The 27,799-nt window shown below is 45.0% G+C and overlaps 1 protein-coding gene across 2 annotated transcripts in view; it reads right to left on the bottom strand.

The window, feature by feature from the left end:
• PSAT1 (phosphoserine aminotransferase 1) overlaps window positions 1-26,748 on the bottom strand; it is a 29,131-nt gene extending 2,383 nt beyond the window's left edge. The window contains exons 1-8 of one of the 2 annotated variants that reach the window (XM_047767812.1): window positions 26,595-26,648; window positions 25,503-25,611; window positions 23,025-23,085; window positions 22,018-22,087; window positions 18,889-19,094; window positions 17,903-18,075; window positions 15,476-15,645; window positions 9,766-9,894 (exon numbers count right to left, since the gene is read on the bottom strand). In XM_047767812.1, the coding sequence (XP_047623768.1) occupies window positions 9,766-9,894; window positions 15,476-15,645; window positions 17,903-18,075; window positions 18,889-19,094; window positions 22,018-22,087; window positions 23,025-23,085; window positions 25,503-25,610 (917 nt within the window). In that variant the 5' untranslated portion in view covers window position 25,611; window positions 26,595-26,648. Of the gene's footprint in view, window positions 1-9,765; window positions 9,895-15,475; window positions 15,646-17,902; window positions 18,076-18,888; window positions 19,095-22,017; window positions 22,088-23,024; window positions 23,086-25,502; window positions 25,612-26,594 lie in introns of both variants that reach the window. The other variant, XM_047767813.1, reaches the window with a different exon arrangement.
• Window positions 26,749-27,799: the final 1,051 nt, after the last annotated feature.

The following is a 27,799-nucleotide window of genomic DNA, read 5'->3' as shown; positions in this document are numbered from 1 at the left end:
CTCATCTAAATATTGAGAATAATATCTCCATTTCGGACTAGTTGTGACAATGGAGTGGTACAACATATATGAAGTTTCCAACACATGGCAGGTGGCCCACAGCAACGAGAGTGACATTCGCTCTACAAGGCTGTGGAGAAAAGAAGTAAGTTGGTCCCCATAGTGGCTGTAAGACTTAAAAATAATGAGCGGCAGCTTTCAAAGCATTTATAACACAGTATTGTCCCAAACTGTGTGACCTTGAACAAGTTACTAAATCTCTCTGTTGTGCTCCACTTTCTTCATCTATTAAACAGGGGGAAGAATAATGGCACCTCCCACATAAGGCTGATGTGAGGATTAAATGAGCCAGTCTTTACAGAGAATTTCTGTGGTATATTTTTTAATGGCCAAAAATTCCCTGCAGCCCTCCCACAAGAGAAGGGGTCTAATTCTGCATACCTTTTGAATCTGGGTCGGTGTTGTGACTTGCTTTGGCCAAGAGATTACAACAGAAGCGATGCCGTGCAGCTTCCAAGCAGAGGCCTCAAGGGGCATGCAGCTTCATACCTATCCTCTTAAAACATCACTGCCATATAAGCAAGCCTGAGCTAGCCTGCTGGAAATAACAGACCCAGCCAGCAGGCAGCACTAAGTTACCAGACAGGTGAGTGAGGGCTATTTTAGACCAATGCCTCCAGGTGAATCACCAGATGACTTCAGCTGCATAAGCGATCTCAGATGAGACCAGCAGAGGAAACCACCCAGCTGAGCGCAGCCCAACCTGCTGACCAAAAAGAATCCTGAGCAAAGAAAATGGCAGTGGTTTTAAGTTACTGTCTTCGAGTGTTCTGTGATGCAAAAGTAGAAAACTGACAGAATTTAGAACAGTGTCTGGAACACAGTGCATGCTACATAAGTATCTGTTAAAGTCAATAAATCTGTCTTTTTATTCCCAGCTTGGACAGTGTTCATACAGACTCTCCAAAGTGAATGAGTCCAGGAGTTCCCGTCCTGGTGCAAAGGAAACGAATTCCACTAGGAATCATGAGGTTGCGGGTTCGATCCCTGGCCTTGCTCAGAGGGTTAAGGATCCAGCGTTGCCACGAGCTGTGGTGTAGGTTGCAAACAGGGCTCAGATCCTGCGTTGCTGGGGCTGTGGCATAGGCTGGCAGCTGCAGCTCCAATTCGACCCCTAGCCTGGGAACTTCCGTATGCCACAGGTGCAGCCCTAAAAAAAAAAGAAGAAAAAAATAGAATGAGTCCATTTTCATCTAGGATAGGTTAGTATTTGACTTCGGTTTCTGGTTTGGAAAGCAAGCAAGCTAAAATTACTTTCTATTGACAACCACAGGAGATAAACAGAAAGAAAGCTGACTTGCTACTCTGAAACACAAAGAAAATATGTAGTAACTCTCTCTATTTTCTCAAGCACCTCCTGTTTTATTCTTACACTTCTACAGAGTGGAATGCATTAAAATTAAATGGCAAATAAAAGCAGTGTGAGGAAGCCCCTATTAAAAGTTATGGTCACCCCTGAGGGCACACACATCATTTCTGCTAGTTATTAGGAGTCAAGTGCATATCTACAGGCAGAAGAAAGGCAAGGAGGGAAATCAAGTATCTGATAAGAGACTTTGAGCCAAAAATCTGGTTCCCCCCATTTTCACAGGTAGTGGGTTTCCTGGTTGACATTTAAATTAAAAATTTAGAGTCTACTCTCTTTTGATATTCTGCTACCTCTGGCTCCCCATGCAAGGGTCCAATTATAGATCTGGAGTGGCAAAAAAGATATGTGATTTAAGGGAAACATTTATAAGAGGGAAGAATTAAGAATCTGGATTTACATGGAATCTCTATTTACAGTTCACCACCACAAATTTGCCCATCCTATCGTGAAAGTAGATGGTATGACGACAGCAACAATGTTAGAACAACTAGAAATGGAGGATTCAGTTGGCATGTAACAGATAACTGCACAGTGCCTGAGTGTATCTCTGGTGTGGGGCTGAGGGAAGGAGCGGGGGAAGATGATGTGGAATTAGAAGCTCCCAACCTAGCAAGATGGCTGTGTAGGGAACTAAAATTCTACAGGGAAGGAGTGGGATGGACTGGGAATTTGGGTTAATAGATACAAACTATTGCCTTTGGAATGGATAAGCAATGAGATCCTGCTGTATAGCACTGGGAACTATATCTAGTCACTTATGATGGAGCGTGATAATGTGAGAAAAAGAATATATACATGTATGTATGTGTGACTGGGTCACCTGCTGTACAGTCAAAAATTGACAGAACACTGTAAACCAGCTATAATGGAAAAAATAAAGATCATTATAAGAAAAAATTCCACAGGACAAGAACCATGGAAGCAGAGAGCTGAGCAAGTAATTTTGCCTGAGAGAAGGTAGAAAGGTCCTGGAGGAAGAGTGTGGTTAGGACAGGGTGAGACAAGGAGGGGCACGTGGCAGACAGCTGTGTCTGCCAAGGCACGGGGGACCCTGGCAAGTTCTCTGCAGCAGCTGAAGTGCTGAGGGCCTGGCTGGGGCCAGAACCATGAACGGTGGATGCTGCAGATACAATCTCCTGGAAACTGGTTTGGATCCTTGAGCAAAGGAGAGCAAGGAGGTTTGCACAAGGAGATCTGCATTTTTAGACAAAGAACTATGACACACAAAGAGGCCGAAGGCTGGGGACTTTGGGACCCAGTGAACCAAGATGGGAACTCCTGATTCTTAAAAAAAAAAAAAAAAAAAAAAATTAACTACGGCAAAGAAACTGAAGGGTGGGGACATTGCCAGAGATACGCTTGGGCACTGTGCAGATATGCTGCATGCCAGCTGAGTCCTCAATTTCTAGTTCTTACAAGGAACTTTCTAGATCAAAGGAATTAGGGCCCATGGCTGAGACCCACTTCTAGCACGGGTAGAAAATTCAAATGGCGATAGAGACCCAGTTGTCCTACAAATGAGTATAATGGGCCCAAAGTGACAGACTCAGCACAGACTCAGCACAACTCCCTAAGTTAGGAATTAAACATGTGAGCCTATTGTTTACTTCCATAGAGAAAGATTCCCTCCCTTTTTTCTTGAAACTCAAGGCCCTCCCAGTCTGTTCCTTTTCTTCCACTTTCAGAGATATGTGGATTTCGGAATAAGAAATCTGGATTTATTTACTTATTTATTGCTTTTTAGGGCTGCACTTGTGGCATATGAAAGTTTCAATAGGGGTCAAATCGGAGCTACAGCCGCCAGCCTACACCACAGCCATGATAATCCTTATCGACAGTGAAGCCATGGATAGAACCTGCATCCTCATGGGCACTAGTCTGGTTCATTACCACTGAGCCACAACAGGAACTCCCAGAAATCTGGATTTTAAAGGTCTTCCCATGTTCCAATTATGGCTCAAACTGTGTTTTCAACACTGCGAGCCACACCGAGCACCGTACAGCTGTGGGCTGAGCTGGGCCGCTGCTTTCAAACATTATCACTAAACTTCAGAGAAAGGCAGGATCTGTTGCCTGGATGCATTGGAGTGCAGGAAGAAGATGCCAAGGCTGACAGAGGGTTAGTGTGGGGCCGGGTGGGCATGGAACCAGCTGGGTAATCCTACAACTAAAAAGATTTCAGGACAAAGTCTGAGCACTGCTTCCTGGCGAGTCTATGATAGAAGCCAAAGTGGACAGTTGTTGATAGATATCACCAGAAAAGCAGTTCCGGAGTCATAGAAATTTAGGAAATCCTGCATTAACTGGGCTGCACAGGTTTCTTGGCACAACTTCTAGAGTAGCTGTGAATTTTGAATTCCCAGGAGGATTATTCACATAGACGCAGTTTTCCCCAAATGCATGTGCCTGAGAAACCCTTTGCGTATCTGGGATTCGCGTCCTCAAATATCCCCTGAGAATCATCGGGACTTTCCAAGGCACCAGAGGGGTATGGCCTCCACGGGAGAGACCATCTCACGAAGGTGGTGAGAGTCAGGAGGGTGCAAGAAAACCACAGGCAGTTGGCCAGCAATTATAAGACACCCATTTCAGTGACGTCCACTCCAAGACATAACAGAAACAGGGAGGGCATGAAAAGTGCATCCTGAGGTGATAGAAGCCCACAGAATAGTCACTAGGTCTCTCCTGATTGCTTTTTTTCTTTTCTTTTCTTTTTAGAGCCACACCCGTGGCATATGGAAGTTCTCAGGCTAGGGGTTGAATAGGAGCTGCAGCCAGCCTACACCACAGCCACACCACCACCAGATCCGAGCCCAATCTGCGACCTACACCACAGCTCACCGCAACACCAGCTCCGTAACCCATTGAGAAAGGCCAGGTATCAAACCCGCATCCTCATGCACACCATGTCAGGTTCTTAACCCATTGAAACATAATGGGAACTCCTTGATTTTTAAATTAAAAAAAAAATAATTTAAAATTTGCACACTAGGAGTTCCCATCGTGGCACAACAGAAACAAATCCAACTAGGAACCATGCACTTGTGGGTTCGATCCCTGGCCTTGCTCAGTGGGTTCAGGATCCAGCGTTCCCATGAGCTGTGGCGTAGGTCACAGACGCGGCTCAGATTCCGCATTGTTGTGGCCCTGGCGTAGGCCCAGAGCTACAGCTCCGATTGGACCCCTAGCCTGGGAACCTCCATATGCCCCGGGTGTGGCCCTAAAAAGACAAAAGGCAAAATTAAATAAATAAATAATGAATAAATAGAATTTCTGAAGGGAGAAAATATCATGGTTTTAATCTGCATTTCCTAAGGAAGCTGGCCCCTTCTCACGTATCTATTAGCCAGCTATGTTTCTTCTAGGTTGTGTGCTCATACAGTTAGAAACTACCCCCTACCCTTTTAAAATTTTGTTATCCTTTTTCATTTATTTGTGAGTTCTTCCCTGTATCAACAGTAAACTTTCTGTTATATGCTATCAAATTTTTTTCATGTCTGTCATTTTATGTCGAACTATAGAAAAGTTTTAAATTTTCATGTAATTAAATGTCTTTTACTCTACGGCCTCTGAGTTTTCTGGCTTATTTAGGAAGCCCTCTGTACTCTCTACACTTAAACAGAAATTTTCTCCTGTATTTTATATTTATTTCTTGCATTTAGGCGCATTTGTATTTTTCAAGTGATTAGAACCTGTGTATGCAAATATGTAACTCTAGTTTTTGTTCCAATGAATTATCAAGGCTTCAATGGGTTACAAACATGCTTTTTTGTCTAATTTAAAATGCAATCCTCATCTGCCCTCTTAGCACAGCAGGCAGCGTATCAGTCTCATAAAATGCAATCCTCAAGGAAACATAGATTGGTTTCTGGACTTTTCCACCGATCTGTCTTTCCCTCTACCAGTGGCTTTATATTTTAATAGATCATGTGTTAACATTACATTTTATTAATGTTAACCTATATGTTTAGAATTTTTCAGCTATCCTTTTGCACTATCTTCCCCAGATGAATGCTGAACTAACTTCTAGATATTTGCTAATTTTCGTGACTATTGTGAATGAGATCTTTCCTCTTTTTTTATTGTTATTTTTGGAGTATAGGAATTTTACATATTTAGATGTAACTACGCACAATTCTGAACTTGATCTTTCTAAGTTTTTCCATTGACTCCTACATTTTGAATAGAAAGTCACATCATCTGTGATTTTTCTTGTTTCTTTAGGTAAAGGCTCTGGAACCAACCCTCCTTGACCCTCTTCATCTTCTGAGCCTATGTCGCTGCTGCCACTGACCTTAACCTGCCTGTGCTGCCGTCAAACACTGTCTGCTCACAAGGTCCTGATGATAATAAAATGTATGAATATCTGTAAAGCACTAAGAGCTCTGCCTGCTTTACTTTAATTTCTTTCCTAAGGCCTGGTCCCCACACAAAGGGGGTGAGAAAAGGTGACCTCAGATCTGGATATGGACTCTATCCCTTGCACATCTTTATCATATTAAAAATTTAACACATATTAAAAGCAGCGTCAGAAACACCCTAGGAGCTTTCCATAATAAGCACAAATCACAACATTAAGAGCTAACTCTTAAGGAATGCTCCCTATGTGCCAGGTATGGTTTCTGCTGCTTTACACAAATGAACCTAGTGCAAGAGCCCATGTTCTTAACTCCAATATTATCATTCTTCATTCACATGCATTTTCATTGACTCCTCATGACAGTCCTAAGATATCATGGACATAATATGTCCGTTGTACAGATGAGGAAACTGAGTCTAGAACAGTTAGGACATTAGCCCAAAGCCACATGCTAGAAACTAGCAAAGCAGAGCTTCTAAGGCCACAGTGCTGTTCTGCCCACATGGGCTCAACCTGCAGCCCACCAACGCCTGTGGGTGGTTAGGCTATGGAATGGATGTAGGGACTTCAGTGGGTGCCTTCTCAAGTCCTGGAGTACCCTGCCAGGGTCCCTAGCAGAACTGTACAACCCCTAGCAAATTGCCCAGAACTGTGTTCAGTAAAGGGGCTGAGTTATGAGTCAGGGGGCACAGAGAAGCAAAGATAAGAAGCAAACGTGATGGTAAACTTCAAGTTCCCATTCTAGGCTACCTGGCATTCCTCCTACAAACTGTGCAACACCTCTTTGGGGCCCTATTTCCATTGTGAAGAATTTCCTGAAAACCCAAGTGCACACAGGGACAGCTAAGGAGCACAATTTCAAACACAGAGGAGAGAGGGAGCCAAGTCTTCCCCTAACCCTGGTAACAAGGTCCCACAGGGACACCATGAACTGGGATGAAATTCCTGGGCAGGTGGCCCAGGGGGTGAATGGAAGTTCCCAGAAAGAGGTTTATTCAGAAGAGGATGCAAGTATGTGTAGAGACAGTTCAGAGGTGAATAAGGAGTTTTGTGTGGGAAGGTGACGGATTCCCCAGAAGACAACTCACCTGCTACATTGGCTTTAACAGATTCCCTTCTGGAGAATGCCAGCCTAGGTGCTTGGAGTGAAAGGATCTCAGAGGAGGGGGGAAGAATTCAGGAGATTCTTGGTGTAACTGCTACACTTTATTTTGTTTCTAATTTCCTGGATTTCTTCCAGAGGCATCATAATTCTTTCCTTCCATTTTGTGCCTACACATCTCTTGAGAAATATATGGAGCCAAAAACTAATGGAAAATTGGTCTCTAGTCTACAATAGCTGCCAAGGGCTCTCACTTACGTTCAGGTTCTGAGAACTCTTAGGGAGACAGGAAAGATGACTTACTCTGGGTATCCCCAGAGCCTAGAACAAGGCTAGCCTGGGGTAGTGCTCAGGTACCATTGGATGGATGGACAGATGGATGAATGGATGGATGGGTATATGGAAAGGTGGATGGATGGATGGATGGGTGGATGGATGGATGGATGGAAAGGTGGATGGATAGGTAGATGGACAAGTGGATGGGTGGGTGGATGGATAGACAAATGTGTAAGTCAATGGATGGGTAGAGAGGCAAAGGGATAAATGCACTCATGAACTGAACATCTTTAGACCTTTCCATAAACCTTTTTTCTAATCCGAGCACAAGCTATGCCCTCCAGGTAGCCCACTCTCTGCTCTCCAAAAACACTGTATTTTCCTCCCTCAGTACCTTTGCAGGGTCCATTCCCTGCTTTCCCCAGAATTCATAAAAGTACTTTTGTCCTCTTCTCTGCCAATTCTACTTATGCCCAAGGCTCAAGCTCATCCAAAAGCCTTCCCTTCACCTCTAGGGAAAGCAGTATCTTCCTGCGCCCAGCTCACGCCACATTATTTAGCCCCTGGCCATGAACACCTTGGACCACGCATCTTAAAATGGCTCCCAGAAGCGCTCGTGGAGTAATGTGGCCTCCCAACTCACACATCAGGGTCTAAGGTGGAAAATTCCCAGACCAAGCCCTGACCTTGCACTTGCCTCTGGTGCACAGAACCACAGAGCAGGCAGAAATACAGGGTACCTTCCCCCAGATGGCACATGGAAGAGCATCCCAAAGGGCAAGGCATTCAGCCAAGTCCGAGTCCCTGAGGCTTGTGACTGGAGGTCACTGCATGCCAAGAACTCACTGGAGCAGACAAGCATTCAAGGGCAGAGGTGGTAAGAGCAGTTAGGGCTGCCCCCAAAAGTACACATCCACCCACATCCCATAGATGGTTATGGAGATGTGTTAGCAAACCCTGGGTGAAACACAATTTTAATTTGAGATTGAGGCATCATTTTTTGTCTTATGTGGCCCACCAAATCCTCAAAAGAGAGTGAAAACTCCCTTTTTACTATCTGCCAGATATTTTTGTTACAATATTAAAGTCCAAAGAGTACAAACTACTAAGAAGGGGATCCGAGCTTGGTAAATGAGAATGTTTATGCACGTGCATTTAGACATAGGACAAAGTCTGGTCCTCAGACAGCTGTCCCCACACTGAAGGAGTGGAAAAGAAATGAAAACATCATCTGTTACACTCTTCATATGCCAGGCACTGTACTAGGCACTTTAGAGCTGGTATTTTGGTGAGGGGCCCATTGTAGAGGGCTGAAAGGGGGCCTCTGAAAAGGTTAATCCATGTGCTCACTTCCAGAACCTGTGATGTGACCTATTTAGAAAAAGGGTCTTGAAGTTCCCATCATGGCTCAGCAGTTAACGAACCTGACTAGCATCCATGAGGACGTGGATTCGATCCCTGGCCTCGCTCAGTGGGTTAGGGATCTGGCATTGCTGCATGTTGTGGTGTAGGTCACAGACACAGCTCGGATTCGAAGTTGCTGTGGCCCAGGCACAGGCCAGCGCCTACAGCTCTGATTGGACCCCTAGCCTGGGAACCTCCATATGCTGCAGGTGTAGCCCTAAAAAGACAGAAAGACAGACAGACAGACAGAAAGAGAAAGGGTCTTTGTTAATGCAATTAAGCTAATAAGGATTTCTAGATGAGATAAATCATCCTGGATTATCTGGGTGGGGCCTAAATCCAATGACATCCTTGGAAGAGTCAGAAGAGAAGACACTCAAGAAAGGAGGAGGCCATGTGAAGGCACAGGCAGAGACTGGGGTGAGGTGGCCACAGCCAAGGAGTGCCTGGAGCATCCAGAAGCTGGAACAGGCAAGGAATGGATTCTTCCCTAGAGTCTCTGAAGGGTGCAAAGCCTTGCTGACATCTTGATTTTGAACTTTTGGGCTCCAGAACCCTGAAAATAAATTGCTCTTATTTTAAGCCAACAAGTTGCTCCAGCAGCACTAGGAAACTAATACAAGGCCCATATGTTTTCTGGCGCTGGTCCTGTGGTCAACACACATTCAAATCAATTGGTCACAAAAATGTTTAACTAGGAGTCAATTCTTATCAGCAAATTCCATTCACTGGCTGCAGGCCTGGGATGGGAGCATTTGTTCTATAATAAGGGAAATAGTAAACTTTCCCCAAAAGCTAAAGAACCCAGAGGAGGGGTCATAAGTGGGTGTCTATACCCTCCAGTGGAGTCCTGGGGTAAAGCTGAGACTTCTAGCAAGTGTGTATTTTGCCCTCAGGAGACACTCAGAGGAAACAGGCAGGAAGATAGGGGGTTGGCCTCTGGGGGTGAATTGAGACTCTTCCCCTGGGCTATGTCCTTGGTATAAGAAACATGACCACCCAATGGGAGACGGGTCCCAAAGCCTTGGATACCTGGGGTAGGGACACAGGAGGGAAGACCCACCTGCTTCATGTTCCTGGGGACTTCAGTGTCTCAGAGAAAGGTAGCTGCCTCCATATTCCAAAAGGACATGGTTTACACACATTTGTAAATTCATGAGTGGCAAAATGTGAGATAAAACCCCATCGACTTACACATAGAATCCTTGAGAATTATCGATAATATCATAAATCATTTGTGATTTGATGCAGCTAAGCTTCTCCATGGCTGCGGCACCGCCGTTGTTCTTAATCCACTCCAGGACCAAGCCCATGACATAGACGCTAAAATAAAGATGAAAAAAAATACATGTATAGCCATTTAGTTCAGCTTTGTACAGGTGGAAAGACATCCAAGCAAACTGAAGTTGTATTAAAACAGACTTAAGGACACTGAGACACCAATAAGAAGAAAGAGGGCCATGTGGAGGCCAAAGACAAGACCGTGTCATGAAGCAAAAACTATTACCAACCCAACTCTAGGCCCCTGAGGGTGCTTCCAAAGAGGGTTATTTAGACTCCTCATTGGAGGTCACATCAGTCTCCAGCTGCCCCAAGTCTCAGTGCAAATTCTTCATGACACCTGGAGCACAGCTCCCTGTCTCCATATCTGACATTTTATCCCTGCCACCAGTATCCTTTAATCCCCAGCTCCCCACCCCCACCCAGGTAACGATTCACTTCCTGAATGCCCAGAGCCCTCTGCCAATACTTCCCATAGACTGTAATACTAGCTCCTATATTTTCTATATCTGTGTGTCTAAACACACACAGAAGGCTGGAAGCACAGCCCAGCATGCAGGGCCCACCACCTGGCTGAGGCAGAGTGTCACAGAGTGTAGGGCTCCAGTCCTGACTCTAGTCCCAGTGCTGCCACTAACAGATTACCCAAGATTCATCACCTCAGGAATCCAAACCTTGGCTTTCCCAACTAGAAACAGGGAGGCCTACCAAGCCATGGTGAACACCCAGCATTTGAACTTCCCTGCTCTTAAAATAGGAAGACCCAGCAGGACCTTGCTCCCCTGGTCTCAGAGTTGGACAGGGGACTTAACTGGACCAATCACAGCCTTCCATGGGACTTTCTGAATTGGGAGTGAGAAGAGGCAGAATGGTGTATTGATGACTGGGAGAAATGAGGAAAGAGCCACAGGGAACATCTGAAGGAGGCTCAACTATGAATTAGGAGTGCAGATGAGGTGGGATTCAGATCTCTGGCTCCAGGAGGACCCGCTGCATCCTGGTCCTTCACGGAGCTTGGAACATCCCTTTCTGAGCCAAAATTTCAATTCTGTTACCTAGAGACCTCAGGGTCCTTGTGGGGACTGCAGAAAATGAGTTGGGAAACGTGCTTAGTGAGAAACTGGCACATGGCAAGTGGGCCACACAGTGTAGTTAGCAGTACCTTTAGTAGTTAAGTGCTCAAAACTAAGCCCAAAATGCAGGTTTTTGAGAGCAGTGGATGGTTTTCCCAATGATCTTCTGAAAGACTCTCTGTTTAAAAAGGTGTCAAGGGCCCTGTGTGCACGTTGCTGAAGGCTCATGGGGCGGGAGTGGAGACCTCCAGGGAAAAGACACCACCTTCCTTGAGCTGGAGTTGGGAGAAGGTCAGCACTCAGCTATGCCCTCTCCAGGAGGGGGACAAAGGTCCCTCACAGGAATTTGTGTCAACTTAGTTGCTGGGTGTCAATGCCCCGCCAAGATCTGGGGTGGTGACCCTGGACACAGCTGCCTCCTCCTTTATTAATGCCATGAGTCTACTGACACCATGACAGGGTGAGGGCTGGGGGGGCAGATCACTGGATCTGGAAAAAGCTCTAAGAGCCAGCAGCTTGTCCCAGGGAAGCCCACGATGCTGACTGGCTCATTCACTGTCTCCAGGTGAGCAGACCCAGGCATTTCTACCCCCATTAGGTAGCAGAAGCCAACTCTGGGCTGCCCAGTGGCCACCAAGCAGCCAGCAGCTAGCACCCAGAAGTTCAATATAGCCTCTCCAGAAGCTTCCCCAGCCTAGCTCCCCCAAAGTCCTGGGAGGAATGAAAACAGCCGCTGAGTAATTTATAGTCTCTACTGGAGCGCTATGGACAGGCTGAGAAATCAGAGAGTCAACGGAGAAAGGAAAGTAAGGGAAGAGGGTGAATATTCGTTAAGGTCAAGTGCAGGCCAGGTGCCCTGTTAGCTGCTCTCCCTTTTATTGATTGAAACGATCTGAGGTCTGAGCTGCCATTATCCCATTTTACAGATAAGGAAATAGGCTCAGAGAGCTTAACTTGGTTCAAGTCATCCACTAAGTGGCTGATAAAGCCAGGATTCCAACCCTACTTGGTCAGACTCCCAAGCCCAAAGGCCTCTCATTTACTAGGACCTCAAGCGCCCTCAACCACTATCTTACCTGCTAGCAGGGCAGCCAGCCTAGCACCAAGCCTCATGGACATGGCTACAAAGAGCAGCTGCTCCAGTGGCATCACAACACACATGCATGTGTGTAGACGTGTATGTGCAGGTTCCAGATAAGATGCTGCCCTCCCACTCCTCTGTTCTGTAAGATACTCTAGAATTTCCATCTAACCCCAAACCACTCACTCCCCCAGGAAGCATAGAAAAACCTCTGCACATAAGCCAAGTAGAGTCACCTGTTCAACAACAGTATTTTTCAGAGGCCAAGCTTAACTTCCAGTTGAAGCTCTGTTATCCCAGGGTTCCCAAGCTGCTATTTCACTCATCAAATCAAGGCTGCAGCAAAGGCTGAGGCCACAGTCCCAGCCAGACTTCAGCACCATCACACTTCCCTTGTGTGACTTACCCCCACATGCAGACCACTGCCCGTGCTCTCTGACTAATCTTAATGGGATCCAGGCAGGTGCAGTCAGCAGGGAGCCCACCCATTTTACATACTGCCCAGAACCAGCACCTTTAGCCTCCACATACAAAGTTTCAGCATGAGGCAGATGGCTCAGAAGGAGGCATGCTCTCCTGGAGAACAGACACCCTGGAGAGGAAGGATGTCATGCCCTGTGAATCCACTGCAGCTTTCAATTCATTATTAACTCATGCTTCTACCCTCCTATAATCCAAAATCTTCAAAATACACAGGCCCTAAAACACTTATGCATCTTTGCAACTTGGTCTCCATTCTCCCCACTAATCAGGGTAACACATTTAACTTATGTTTGCCTTCATCTCTCAAATGCCCATCTGCTCCACACAGCACAGGTGTACTGTCTAAGCCCATGCATTAAATGACCAATAAAATTACCGTAGGTCCATTTGATGGAATATGACACAGCAACTCAAATGGAAAAAAAGGCAGGCAGCTGAGCTGACATGGCAGGGTTCATAGTACATTGCTGGGTGGAAAAAAGAATTCACAAAACAGCCTGCATGGTAAAGTTCCACTTGCATAATTATACAGCTCTGTATATCTGCATGTGCCCAGTCAAGGGTTAGGATACACAGCAAGCAGTTAACAGTGATTACCCTGGCAGGCTCTGCCCGCCTCAGAAATCTCTGCCAAGATCATGTGTTAACTTTTTAAAGGAATACAAAATCCTCTCTGGGCACTATGGATTAGAAAAGCACACCAGAAAGTCCCCCAAGAAACTTTCCCTAAAGAACTAAGCCCCCTGGGCAGGCCCACACTCCCATTCTGATAAGAATGGTTGCCTGGGTGAGTAGAGTTACTTTGTTTATATTCTTTCTTTTTTTTAACTTTTTATGGCCCCACCTGCACCATATGGAAGCTCCCAGGCCAGGGATCAAATCTGAGCTGCAGCTGCAACCCATGCCACAGTTACCACAATGCAGGATCCTTAACCCACTGTGCTGGGCCAGGGATTGAACTTGCCTCAGCAGTGACTGGAGCGACTGCAGAGACAAAGCCAGATCCTTAACCCACTGCACCACAGCAGGAACTCCTGTTTCTTATTAGTTACTTTACCTCATACTACAGCTAAAATGAATTTGTACTTATGGATTCAGTATATCATGACAAGCATAACTGCCTTGTGGGGTTAGAAGGGAAGGTTAGGCATCTGTTTGCTTGTCCACAAACTGTGCTTAGTGAGTTCCACTAAAGGGTTAAACAGAACACCCATGTGGTCCTTCGTTCCTCCCCAATTCACTGCTCAGGGCTACAGGCAACTTTTTGTGAGGGCCAGTCATCCAGCTCAGTTCAAATAAACTGCCCAGGGCCTGTGGTCATTTAGCTCCGATTTGAAAAGAAAAGGGGAAAAAAGCTTCTTTTCAAGAACTTGCATGTGATACAAAGTTTGAAGTGATCTGGGTGCCTTATCAGCTTGCATCCAGGGACCGGGGAGGGTGTTCTGCACAAACTTTCTTCCCTCCATTTGTTACTTGTTCTCACCGGGTGAGTTACAATTTCCTAACCTTAGAAACTGAAGTACCCCAAATGAAACCTAAGTTTTTCAAGTCATAGATTCAGGGTAACTGCTCAATTATACAGAGTTTTACGTTTTTTCTTTTCTCTTCCTTCAGGGTAAAAGAAACAAGATACCAGGGGTTATTTTGGATCAGAGCACATTTAACCCAATCTCTAATCATTCTCCATCTTTTAACAGTTCTCATCAAATATTATTAGCAATTCTGCCCAGAGATGATCTGTTTTCCCTATCCTAATCTGTCTGGAAAAGAAACTTCACTCTTTTTCAGCCCTTGTTTTTGTGTGTCTGGCTCAGAAAGGAGAACTTTCTCAGTGTCTTCATGGATCTGACTCCATTATTACCTCCCATCAGACTGGTCTGCTTTCTCACTGATCAGCTTTCCTGCTGATTTTTCACTCTAATATTAACAGATCACATTTTAACCTCTTGATTATGTCTTTAAAAAAATTTCTCTTTAAAAAAATTTGTTTCAAGGTTAGTCATGGAGAAGGTGCCAAAGAGGGCTGACAACTCCTCCTGGTCCTCTAGCCTGTGCTCAGACCGGAATCTGCCGGCCTTCAGGCCACAGTGCAGGGCCAGTGCTGCCCTGCCTCCTCCCATCTTTTCACTCCCAGAGCATCATGGCCTTTGCCTCGCCCTGTCTGCCAGCCAGGCCCTGGCTGCACGTTCTAACAGGTAAGGACAACACCTCCTGCCACCCACCGTGCAACCAATTGTTCCCAGAAACACCTGCTATGCACATAGGTTAAGCAACTTGCCCAAGGTCATACAGCTAGTTAGTAGTAAAATTTCTCAGGCAATTGTTAAATCCTAGGCATCACAATGAATTTAAAAAACTACTTGAGACTCTCTTGGACTGAAGACTATAAGACAGGATAGCCTTGCTCCAAGAAAACAAGGACCCCTACCAACTGGGTAAAAGAATACAGGGGTGTTTATTCCAGACAATGTGTTTGATGCCAGGCAGCCAGCTTCAAGCAGGTCCAGTGAGGAAAGAAAAAGGCCAGTGGCTCCGCCTTTGAAACTCCTTCTCCAAAGCTGCCCTGGTTGTTTGAGAGGCAGGCATGTCACTTCATGTGCAAAAACCTTTGGGTTAATGGTGAACCACCAAGGCTACCGAGATCAAACAAAAATACCCAAAAAAAAGAAAGGCAAGAAAAGCTGATCAATCAGTACACAGAGGGTGATGAGAGAAAGGTGAGCTGGGCAAAGAATCTGGACAGTCTAACTGGACTAAGGTCAGGGATTGATTCATGGAATCATGCCCTACTTTTTTTTCTTTTCTTAGCCATACCTGCGGCATGAAGAAGTTTCTGGGCCTGGGTTTAAACCCAAGCCACAGCAGTGATGATGCTGAATCCTAACCAGGGAGGCCCATGCCTTACTTTAAGAAATCACCTCATACTGATGGGAAATACTGAGCCCCCCCCCCATTCACTGGCCCCCAAACCACACCCCGGAGTTACCTGAAGCAGGGAGGTGTGTTGTACAGGGAGTTATTCCCAGCCTGCACTTTGTAATCCAGGATTGAGGGACACTCTCTGAGGGCAAACCCCAGCAGGTCATCTCGGACGATCACCACCGTGACCCCTGCAGAGCCAACGTTCTTCTGGGCACCAGCAAAAATCACACCAAACTGAAAAGGAGAAAGCCTGCTGTTTCAGATGCTCTTAAGTCATTTTTTCATAAATGTGGTCATACTTCTCAGTCTCCTTCCAAAGCGCAATGTTTATGAGGAACTGACTATAAGTATTCGAGTATATATTTTTTCTCTAACAAAATCTCTATCTGGGACAATACATCAATACCCACAAGTTCAGGAGTTCCCTTGTGGCTCAGCTGTAATGAACCTGACTAGTAACCATGAGGACTTGGGTTCAATCCCTGGCCTTGCTCAGTGGGTTAAGGATCCAGTGTTGCCATGAGCTGTGGTGTAGGTCACAGACATGGCTCAGATCTTGCGTTGCCCTGGTTGTGGCATAGGCTGGCAGCTATAGCTCCAATTCGACCCCTAGCCTGGGAACTCCCATGTGCCATGGGTGTGGCCCTAAGAAGAAAAAAAAAATACTCATAAATTCAGAGCCTGCAGATTATGAATATGCCCAGGCCTTCTCTCCAGGAAGGGGCCAGCCCACCCCCATCACTATGAAGACCTTCTAACCTTGTATCTACCATATTCACTCTATACCTTTTTTCTACATCCAAAGTAAGACTACTTTGCTTTGGCAACCTAAAGAAACCAATTTTTTATCCATTTATATTTGCATAAAGGGACAATCAGAAAATACTGAGAAATAATGAGACAAGTTGCCTGAAAGAGAAGAAATTTCAGAAAAAAAAATGTTTAAAGGTACTTTGGACAAATGAACCCATCTATAAAACAGAAACAGACTCACAGACATGGAGAACAAATTCCCAAGAGGGCTGGGGAGGGAGTGGGATGGACTGGGAACTGGAATTAGTAGGTGCAAACTACTACATTTAGAATGGATAAGCAATGAAGTCCTGCTGTAGCACATGGAATTATATGCAGTCTCTTGGGATAGACCATGATAGAAGATAATATAAGGGAATGTGTGTGTGTGTACATACATATACATGACTGGGTCCCTTTGCTGTACAGCATAAATTGGCACAACATTGTAAATCAACTGTACTTGAATTAATTAAAAAGTTTAAAAAGTTTAAAAAAAAAAAGGAACTCCAGGAAATTTTTTTGAATAAGACATACATGTAGTCCCACGAAACCTTTGGGAAAATTCAGTGGCATCCTAAGTGGGAGGAGGGGGGACAGCAGGGAGAAGTATTTTATAGTTGACATTGTTTAGAATTGCCAGTGCATGGTGACTGATAATAAAAAGCAGGCTATAAACAAAACGGTACATCCATACAACAAAATATTACTCAGCCTTAAAAAGGAATGAAGTTCTGACACATGCTACCACATGGGCAAACCTAGGGGACATTATGCTAAGTGAAATAAGCCAGACACAAAAAAACAAATATTGCATGACTCCACTTATATGAGTTTATGTTGAACACTCAGATTCACAGAGACACAGAGTAGAATAGTGGTTGCCGGGGGCTGGGGCTATGTGGGAAAGGAGGACTGGGCTTATTGATTAATGGCGACAGAGTTTCAGTTTGGGAAGAAAAAGTTCTGGAGATAAATAACAATGATGGCTGTATAACAGTATGCATGTATTTAATGTTACAAAACTGTATGCTTAAAAATAGTTAAAATGGGGAGTTCCCATTGTGGCTCAGCAGATTAAGGACCTGACTAGTATCCATGAGGATGTGGGTTCAATCCCTGGCCTCACTCAGTGGGTTAAGGATGCAGTGGTGCCGAGAGCTGTGGTGTAGGCTGGCAGCTGCAGCTCCCATTCCAAGCCTAGCTTGGGAACTTCCACATGCCACAGATGTGGCCCTAAAAAAGAAAAAAAAAAAAAAAAAAAGGCAGACCACTTTGTTTTAAGTTCCTTACAGATACAACCTCCTCCCCATGACATGCCTCTGGCACACTGCTCCCATTGCCCACCCTAATGTGCCACTCGTTTTTGATGCTCTTGCAGCTGAGGAAGGTACAAAGCAAAGCAGGGCTCCTTCATATCACCCACCCCCAGCTTAGAGCACGAGCATCTTCCACTGATGACTGCAAGCAACTACCAATGTGTTGACCAAAAATATTTTCTAAAAGCCACTCCCAAGGACTGGAGCATGACCCTGGAGGAGATGGTTAACACAGGGCTGGGAATGTCAGGACTTAGACATTCTGACAACCAGTCGTGTCAGCCTTTCCCTGTTCTAGCATACGTTAAAATGTCCTTAAAGGAATTGAGACGCTGGGTTCCCCATCCCCATCCCCAACCCAAGCCTCATTTAGTCTCTACCTTGGACACATCCACTGGTTTGGACAGGAAGTTTGAGGACATGTCAGAGACCAGCACTGCTCCTTTGACATCCGGGATAAAGTCAAACTCCACTCCATGCACGGTCTCATTGGCACAGTAATATACATAGGAAGCGTCTGGGCTGAGGTTCCAGGTGCTCGGATCTGGAATTTCTATCACAGGAGACAAGCTGGGGACTCTGCACATTTACATCCCTCTTTCCTTAGAGAGATGGATGTCCATCAGGAATGACGCCCCTCCCCTAGCGGTACAAGATGGATTCCAGAACATTCACGAGTGAAAACGCCCTATCCACCCTACACTACAATCACCACCAACACCCTAAAAGGATGATCTATCCCACCCTTTTGGACCGTTACTGGGGGAAAATACTCTTTAAGAATGGTGTGGTGGGAATTTGTGGGTTTTTTTCTTAGTACCCAGTATCCATCCATCCTATGGCCTCTTCCAGCACCAGCCTCCCCAACTCTCGGCCCATGGAGATCCAGTAGAGCCAATTCCACCCACATCCTGGAAGGCAGAATGCCACACAGGCATGGCCATGTGACTGATGTGGAAAGGGGTATAGGAGACATGAGACTGTCATTGGGCACCCTTGAGCAAAGCCATTGAAATGTGGGAGAATATAAAGTCAGGAGCAGCTGTAGCCATCTGTTACAATGGAAAGGGCAACTTTATTGACTGTGGAGGAGATAGGGAGAGACACCAGGACCATGAGACACTGTGGAGGCCCCTGATCAAACCATACCTAAAGCTAAATAGGCTCCCAAGCTTTGCAGCTAAGTTAGCCTAGAATTAATCTTTCTGCAGCAGTAATCTTAACGGGTACAGCCAGCCAATCTAAATGTTATCTAACGACAGACAAGGGGAAGAAAGAATTGCCCCAGGCAGGAATAACCTGCTAGCTAAGAAGGAACCAGCCACCAGCCAGCATTTCACTCTCCAGCTCAGCTCCCAGCACTTACTTGTGTAACTCCCAAGTTTAGGGTGGACAATATTCACAGTCCCAAATTTCTTGGCTTCTTCTGCAGCCTTAGCTGACCAGGATCCTGTCACCACATAGTCAGCACACCTTCCTGCTTTCAGGCCAATCAGGTTTAAGGGGACAGCACTGAACTGGCCACACCCACCTCCTTGCACAAAAATCACCTTGTAGTTGTCTGGAATGGATCTGAGCCAAAACAGAGGTGACAGTAAATAGAGACTCACAGGATCAAAGATTGAGAATGACTGATGCTCTTCCAGCACTTTACCCTGGGTGGATCCACTACAAGAATGATAGTAAAATTCATTATTATTCTGCCTTCCCCAATCCACTTTTTATCTACTCAGTTCCTTGTACAAATATGTACTGGGCCCTAAGGTGGGAGCCTATGGGTACTGTTTGGACAGAAGCTATTAGTACCCTGCTGTTCCTTTAAGGAAGCATCCCACTGCCACTCTCGGGCCACCTGGCTCAAGGGTGGCCAATCCCAGCTCTGGGGGATAAACATGTGACCCAAGCTGGCCAGTGGGGTTTGGTTCTGAGACCTTGGATCAAACTTCTAAGAAAGAGGAGCTCTTTCTATCAAGGGAAAGAAGGAACTTGTAGGAGCTAATCATGCAACTACTGGTGGCCATCTGGTGAAGCTAATAAATAAAAAAGCTGAGCTAGGAGATGAGAAAAAGTACTTCCTGACACGAGGTGAGCTCCTAAATCACTCCTGCACTTTTCTGTTATCAGAGATAATGCATTCCCTTTTGTGCTTAAACCAAGAGTTGGGTTTCTGTCCCTTGCAACCAAAAGTCCTAAAAGTTGTATGTGCTGGTCCATGCAATGAACCAAGTAGACACTGGAGAAGGATCTTTGATAATGCTTTAGGCCTGAGCATGTATCACCTACTGAGATACATCAAATTATTTGACTCAGCATGGAAAATTAAGATGATGGCTGGAATGGCTACAGGCAGTCGGGTAAAGCCAGTTCCAGAGGCATTATGCCATGGAAACTGTACCTGAGCCTCTGGGCAATGTCAGAGCTTAGACACAGGCTATACAGAAGGCAGATGGCCTTCAGCACACAGGGGCAAAAGGAAAGCACCAAAGGGCTGGGTAATGTGAGGGGGTCCTGGCCTCATCAGCATGAGAGGTGGTATGCATATGTCTGGTTCTGAACCATGCCTGCCTCTATCCAGTGCTCAGGAAGATAGCAAAGCACACAAGCAAGTCCTAGGAAACTCTAACCATGAGGTTCTCAGCAGCTGGGAGGAAGGCAGCCCAAGGCAGGATTCCTGGTTAATTTACCCAGATGCAGGGCAGTGAACATGGCCAAGAACTGGGCAGCAGGACACCAGATAGTGGCCTAGGTACAGGGGTACAAAGTAGAAACCTGGTTAGGAGACAAAGGGATTGGTCCCTAAATTGAACTGGAAGTCTAGAGTGGAGAGGCTCACAGCCATGCGGGTCAAACGCCACATATCTTGGGCCAACATTCCAAGTACCCACCCCATGAAGGACAGGATTGTTCACTGAGCATGACAGAGGACCCGGCAGGCAGCCCTGGAATGCTAAGCCAAGCAGACAACAACCAGCTCTGAACACACACATTGCTACGGGTTTCCAGTGCTCCTCACAAAAATGTCACCCAGCCTGCCCCATCTGAAGCATTATTATATCAAGGCACTTTAAAGGGAAAATTATGAAATAAAGAGTACAATTCCAATTTTGCTGATGAAATGAGGCAAGGATGGGCCCTAAAACGTTAACAATGATTACCCATGACCAGTGAGGTTATGAACAATTCCAGTTGAATTTGTGAGTTTCTTTTTTCTCTCACCTTTCCACCCTGAACACGCTCTAGTTTTATGAACAGAAAATAAATAAATAAACTAAACAGACAAAAAAGATACAAGTGTTTTGTTTTCAAGGTGACCATTTTTGTGTGTCTATGTGAATAAATTTATATAATATATAAAACCTTTCTTGTAAGCAGCAATCTATTTAAGAATATGGTTTTGGAGTTCCCGTCGTGGCGCAGTGGTTAACGAATCCGACTAGGAACCATGAGGTTGCGGGTTCGGTCCCTGCCCTTGCTCAGTGGGTTAACGATCCGGCGTTGCCGTGAGCTGTGGTGTAGGTTGCAGACTCGGCTCGGATCCTGCGTTGCTGTGGCTCTGGCGTAGGCCGGTGGCTACAGCTCCGATTCAACCCCTAGCCTGGGAACCTCCATATGCCGCGGGAGCGGCCCAAGAAATAGCAACAACAACAACAAAAAAGACAAAAGACAAAAAAAAAAGAATATGGTTTTTTTCTGGATAAGGAATGAAATGTGGATAACTAGGAGAGTTTTGAGGAGCAATTCCCAGAGTTCAGAGCTCTTTTCTTTTTATTTCTTTTCTTTTCTTTTTTTTTTTTTTTTTTCCTTTTTTAGCCACTGCATGGAGTTCCGGGGCCAGGGATCAGATTCAAACCACAGTTGTGACCTATATCACAGCGGCAGCAAAGCTGGATCCTTAACCCACTGTGCCAGGTCAGGGATCGAACCTGCATCCCAGTGCTCCAGAGATGCCACTAATTCCATTGTGCTGTAGAGGAAGCTCCAAGTTCAGAGCTCTTAGAATTGCCCAAAGAGCCTGTTAAAAATAAAGTTTCTATTTTGACTCTGATTTGACAGGACAGTGTGGAGTCCAGCACTTGAATTTTTTGATACTTCCTCCAACAGGTGATTCTGATGGGTGGTATGAGGCCCATACTTCAAGAGCCAGTGAGCTAAATTATAGTTAATTATGCTGACAAAGATGACCATTTCCTTGTAGTTTATATCCCTTTGAAGCCAGTTTAACTTTCACAGTGCTGGAAAATGTTTCCCACAGACAATGATCTCAATCTTTGGAAAAACCACATAAAACAAAAATAAACAAGTAAACACAAGATAAGGAGCAAACAAAAAGCATTATGTAGTGATTTAGTGAATCTGGGAGTCTCTTAAAAATTATATTTAAGTATGCAATATGCTGAACACACAACTGACTCTAGCAAATAATGCAACAGACGCCCACATATATGGATTATCATACAAGAGTAACACAATTTTGTCTTAAAAGATTTAAACTTACAGCAATTCCCGCACAAGATTCTCTGTGTTGTTAATAATTTTAGAAAAATCTGATGACCTGTGGCTCATTTCTGGGGAAGGAAAGATAAACAAAATGAAAAAAGCTCCAGCTCAAAACCAAAGGAACAAAAGTAACTGTGGATGTAACTACAAAATTTGCAAATAAAATAATAATAGGAAATGTCAGTTATTTTGCATTCAAATTGTAGGCCACAATTACTATAAGGGAAAATCCGAACTGATTTTCAAATTGCAAACATTTTGGCCAAAATCAGCAGAGTGACTTTTCAAGTGGCAATATTCACAGAATAAGGCTTTTACTAGTTTTATCTTTCAGTCTCTGATTTCTCATATCTTTCTTACAAACAGGAATCTGTGTGCATAACAGCACAGAATTCTAAACTGTGCTCTAACTTCACAGAAATCTAAGTATATGTGCCAAATCCACAGGAGCAAAATTTAATAGCAATAAGCACAAAGTTAACCCTACCGTCTCTTAATGCACTGAAGTCTCTGGAACTACCACAAAAGAAAAAGGAAATTAAAATTTTTAAAAGTCAATTTGAGAACTCAAAGGTCTCCTTTCCCAATAATATAGGGGAGGCAAACTTAATGAAACTCTTAACATGCAGAATATTCAAAAAAGGACTTGTGTACTTTCTAAACATTTAATGAGTTTTTGTTTAAGAATAGCAAAAACTGTAAAATGATTGTGAAGCAATGTTATAAATGTTTGGGCACTGTTATGTAAATGTAGAGTATCTTTTGATCTCAGATCCAATGAATAGCAAAAACCAATTATGGAAGAATAAGCTGAAATGTATAAACCCCTCACCAGCATTTAGGTCGATTTCAAAATTGCTTCTGTCAAACAGGCGATGGCAGTTATCAAAATTTAAAAATAAATCTACAAAGGCCTAAAGGAAGACCCTGCGCAAATTCCAGGCTTGATGATGCATTTAAATTATTGAATCCTAGACATTCACAGACTCCAAAAGTAAATCTTACCAAGAACACTAATCCCAACTCCTTTGTAGTCTAATAATTCTTTTTGTATCTCCAACAATACCTAGAAAAAAAATAAAAGAAAGATGATTTCAATATGCCATGCACAACTCTCCCTGGACACACAAACTGCAGGGTGGGTGGGGGGAGGAGAGAGGTTCCACCCACCAGCCTGTGAGGAAGCTTTAGTCCCTGCCCACAGCCAATCCACTTCCTTCCCTGGTTCCCACAGAGCCCGGATGATGCAATTTACACTCAAGTTGAGTGTGAAATTATGCAACATGACCAATATTGAGACAGGCATGAATTCACTTAGATATAAAAATTCACTGAGACTTAAAAAAAAAGTATTGAATTTTTCTGATAACATTTCTTTTAACGGGCAACATAAGCCCTTTAGGGAAAATCTGATTCCCTAGAAAACGTCCCCTCCCCAATTGCATTTGCCACTCTCTAAAGGCTAAAGCACAAAAGGCAAAAAGTTCAGGCTTCAGAGAACAACAAAAAAAGTCAATTAGGCCCAAATTTGGTAACTCAATTTTCCATCTTTTTGGTCCACCAGGATGGGTGGAATGGGCAAGAATTAGGAAGCACCTGCTAGGAATTAAGTTTTGGCCTGGGGGTTGGGAGTGCTGCTGGACTGATCTCCTTCCTTCTCCAACAACAGCCTTGAAGGTGATAGTCTCATCCCCAATTTACAGATGGGGAATCTCAGCTGAGCTTCCAATGGTATTCAGCTGCCTGCCCCTGCCCGGCCCCTTGACCTGCCTTATAAGGTCCCTACAATCCCATAAACATGGTCTACCTTACAGGGACAACTGGACAGACTAGACCCATCTTATGGCCAATACCCCAGTGCCAGGAAAGGGGAGAAGAGGCAAGACTCATTCCCCAGCCCCAAATTACTATACACTGAAAAGAAAAACACCTATCATTTTTATATATTATATACATACACATTTTAGTAGGAAGAATAGAAAGCCCTTATCAGAGATACATGTGGCAGTATTTAGGAATGAAATGACACATCTGGTATTGGCTTTAAAAATAATCCATGGGCTGGAATTCCTGCTATGGCACATCAGACTAAGGATCCCGTGCTGTCTTTGCAGTGGCACAGGTTCCAGCCCTGGCCTGGGAACTTCCATATGCCATGAGTGTGACTGAAAAAGAAAAAAATAATAATAATTCAGGGCAGAAGGGGAGAAAGTGGATATGAAGGAGGGACTATTGAAATAAGATTGGCAAAACGTCCTCAGTAGTTAAATCTTGGATGGGTCCAAGATCATTCCCTTTCTACCTTTGTGTGTGAGCGAATTGCCATAAAGTAAAGAGAAGGAATATCTCTAAAAATGTACACAAAATAGAAGCATCCTGCTATCAAAGGAGGTTCTCTTAAAAGATACAGGCTAAAGACCTCATAAAACATAATCTACACTGGATTGCAACTTGTCTAAAAAAATTTTTTTAACAGTAAAGAATTAGACAAAAAAGGGAAGTCAAGACTTTGTCATTTTTATAAACTGTTGGACAGTTATTAGCACTAGCTGATCAAACAAACTTTTAGCAAATCATTTCCTTTAGTAAAAGAAACATCTGTCTGTGACAGAATTATCCTTGAACTTCTGTTGAGACCATATTTCTCTTACAGATAATATTCCTTGAAAAGACATCTATAAAAGTTTATAACCAAAATCATTATAAAGAATTTTAAACTTCTGCCCAAAAAGCACACCCCTCTAATTCAGCAGTTTATCTTTTTCAAAATGCAAAATTCAATCACTTTAATGGGTCACAACTAATTTTTTAAATGATCTAAAATAGATTAGGCCAGAATAGAATACAAAATTCTGCATGTTATAAACATCAGGTTAAACATTTCATAAACTTTTTGTTTCAATTATGTTCAGGTACTTGCTAGTTTTGTGAAATGTATTTTTCTTCTCTTTCTTTTTTTGGCTGCACCCATGGCTTGGGAAGATCCTGGGCCAGGAATGGAACCCATGACACAGCAGTGACATTGCCAGATCTTTAACCCTCTGTGCCACAAGCAAACTCCTGTGAAAGGCTGTGGTTACAGTCCAAAAAAAGTTTGAAAAGTTTGTCTAATGCTTACAATTCAACTAAACCAAAAAGAGACATAAAAAGTAACATCTGCCCCCAGGTTAGAGAGCACATATGAGGGCATAAATCCCCCCAGAGAAAATAAATAATTAACAATTGTAATACTGACAACTGCCTTTATAATAAATTCAGAACAAATTATGTATGAAACAAATATGCAGAAAACCAAAACACAGAGAGGGGTTCATGGTGACTTCAGAGGAAACATTTGCAGAGCTCTGGCAAGGAATCTCATCTAAAATTGACAGCAAAAACTAAGAGAAAAATAAGCCCTGTTCTCTCAGTTCCTGAGAGTGCTGCCCTTAGAACAGAAAAACGTCCTTTCCTTTCCAAAATTATAAAATTCTTTGTTCTTACCACAACACAGAGGAGGCTCTGTCCCAGGGAGATTTCTACTCTGTTCAACAATAGATAATTGTAAAAGCAACTGTGCCTCATGTTGCTACAACATATTATCAGAATCATCCTGGTTAGAAAAAATATATATATCAGCATTGGCAACTGGTCCAAGCAGTTCAAAGCCTATCAGAAACTTGGCCTCTTTCACAGCTGGGGGGAAGTGGACAGCGGGGTGGGGGTCAGGGAGAGGAGCTGGAACTTGGCTGGGAGCTGGGAAGGCAGGGAGAGAGTTCCACTTGCACTTACTTGAAAGGTCTAATTGTGGCCCAGGGGAGAATTCAATCATTCACTTGCTCGGGAACAAAGTAAAGTGAACTGGGCTAGCAGCCCAACGCCTACCAGAGTCTGAATACTCGAATGCCTTTAAGGGACACGCCAATTCAAAAAAAAAAAAAAAAACTAAACGTGAAACAGAGCGGAGAAAAAAGGCTTTAGGGAAGGAAGTTTCTCCGAGAGACTACGAGGGAAAGTCTGGGCTAGATTGAAAGCTTTTACATTTCCATTTCTGTAAAGTAATGATCTCAAGTGCTGGTTAAAGCCAACATTGGCTTACAAGGGGTCGTGCGCAGACCTCCAGTTTGCAATCTCTTCCAGTTAAGGCAAATCCCATTCACCCTTCATTCTTAGCGTCCATTCATGCATCCATTCGACACTGCCTGGCTCGCGAACGAGGAGATGAGAGCTTTTTCTTTTCCGACGCGTCTCCGGCCCTGCTAGGGAGAAGGCTCCGCACGGGAATCTGTAGGTGCGCAGCGGTGAGGCCGAGTGCGCCCCAGCAAGCAGATTTCTGCACCTGGTGTACAGGCAACTGGCGCCAAGAGCAGCTGCACAGGCAAACATCGCCAAGCTTCCCTCCCCAAAGTATTCTTCCAGAGGTTCACTTTCGAGAGACCCTCAACTGGAAGTGCGCACTGCGCAGAGCGTTCGGGGACCTCGAGACGTGCGGGGCGGGGAGGGGGGAATCGGGGCGCCCCGAGCGGGGATGCACAGCCACAAGCGCGCCTGCTCCCGACCGGAGCGCACTCCCGGCGCGCACTCGAGGTGACTTACCGAGCGCGGCAGCTTGGCTGGCCCGGCCCCGAAATTGACCACCTGCATCAGGGAGTCCATGGTGCGGTGCGGCAATCGGGACGGAGAGTCTGTCGGAGAGGACCGATCGCGTGGGCAGCCCAAGTCTTGCAGCCAGCTTCTGCTCCGTTTTCTTGCAGCCCCGAGCCAGCGCCCCCATTGGCCCGCGCTGTCGCTGGCCTTGCTCTGATTGGTCCTTGCAAAGGAGCTCGCATCCCCATTGGTCGTGCTCCCAGTGGAGGCTCAGGAGCTGTTGCTCCTCCTCGCGTTTACAGTTTCAGCCCCTTTTTTGATCAGTGCAAGTCGCGTGGGAGATTGCACCAGCCAGGCATTTCGGCTGCTTGCCCGCCGGAGAATCGTGGGAGGCGAGAAGAGGCTGCCCCTGCCAACTTGCACTGGTGCTTCTGCACCCTCGACGAGGCCCGTTCCAGTCCTCCAACCTTGACCGCAGCCCCTCTCCCTCCGCTGCACAGGAAGATGCGAAATAAATACCCCCTCGCCCCCAATTCAACCACATCTTCACCACATTCTGGGCTGGGCTCTGATGCATATTTCAACTAGCGATCATTAAATCGCCAAACTTTGGTAAGCACCCCCATGGGTGCCAGATACTCTAGGGGAGAGGCGGGTCCTCCAATAATGGCATTGCAGGGGAAACTGTGAGCGGGAGATGTGGGTGGGGGAAGTGGATGGGGGGATGATGTTCTTTGCCAAGAATTAAAGGAGATTAAGGGGCCAAGAATTAAAGCAGGTTTAAGGAATGGAGGTGACCAAGGACGCTGGGAGGAGCATTGACTGGGGAAACCGGGATGCCCCCCAGGCAATCCCTTTTAAGTTAATGATTCTCCGTTTCCTTTAGGGAAAAGAGCGAGCTAGAACCTAGCAATACCTCTCAGGTTGCAATAGGCGCTGACAAGCTGTGAGTTTAGAGACTTGAGGAGATAATAACAAGAACGCGATACCCCTGGGGAGCCACAGCTCAAGCCAGCGAAGAGGGTCAGAGCCAGGCCAGGCGCAGGGCCAGCGCCGCTCAAACTTTTCCACCGAAGTGTTCCTCTCAAAAGAACTCCAGTGGAGACCCACAGGAGGTTCTGAAACAGGGAGGCCCCGAAAAAGGGAGGCCCCCTTCTGAAAGAAATACGTTTCTGTGAAGTCTGGAATTTCATCATTTCTTAAAGTGAATTTTG

The sequence above is a fragment of the Phacochoerus africanus genome, chromosome 2 (assembly GCF_016906955.1).
Source record: "Phacochoerus africanus isolate WHEZ1 chromosome 2, ROS_Pafr_v1, whole genome shotgun sequence".
In the NCBI taxonomy this organism is placed as follows: Eukaryota; Metazoa; Chordata; class Mammalia; order Artiodactyla; family Suidae; genus Phacochoerus; species Phacochoerus africanus.
Note: the sequence above shows the minus strand (reverse complement) of the source record. Positions and strands in the feature narration are given on the sequence as shown.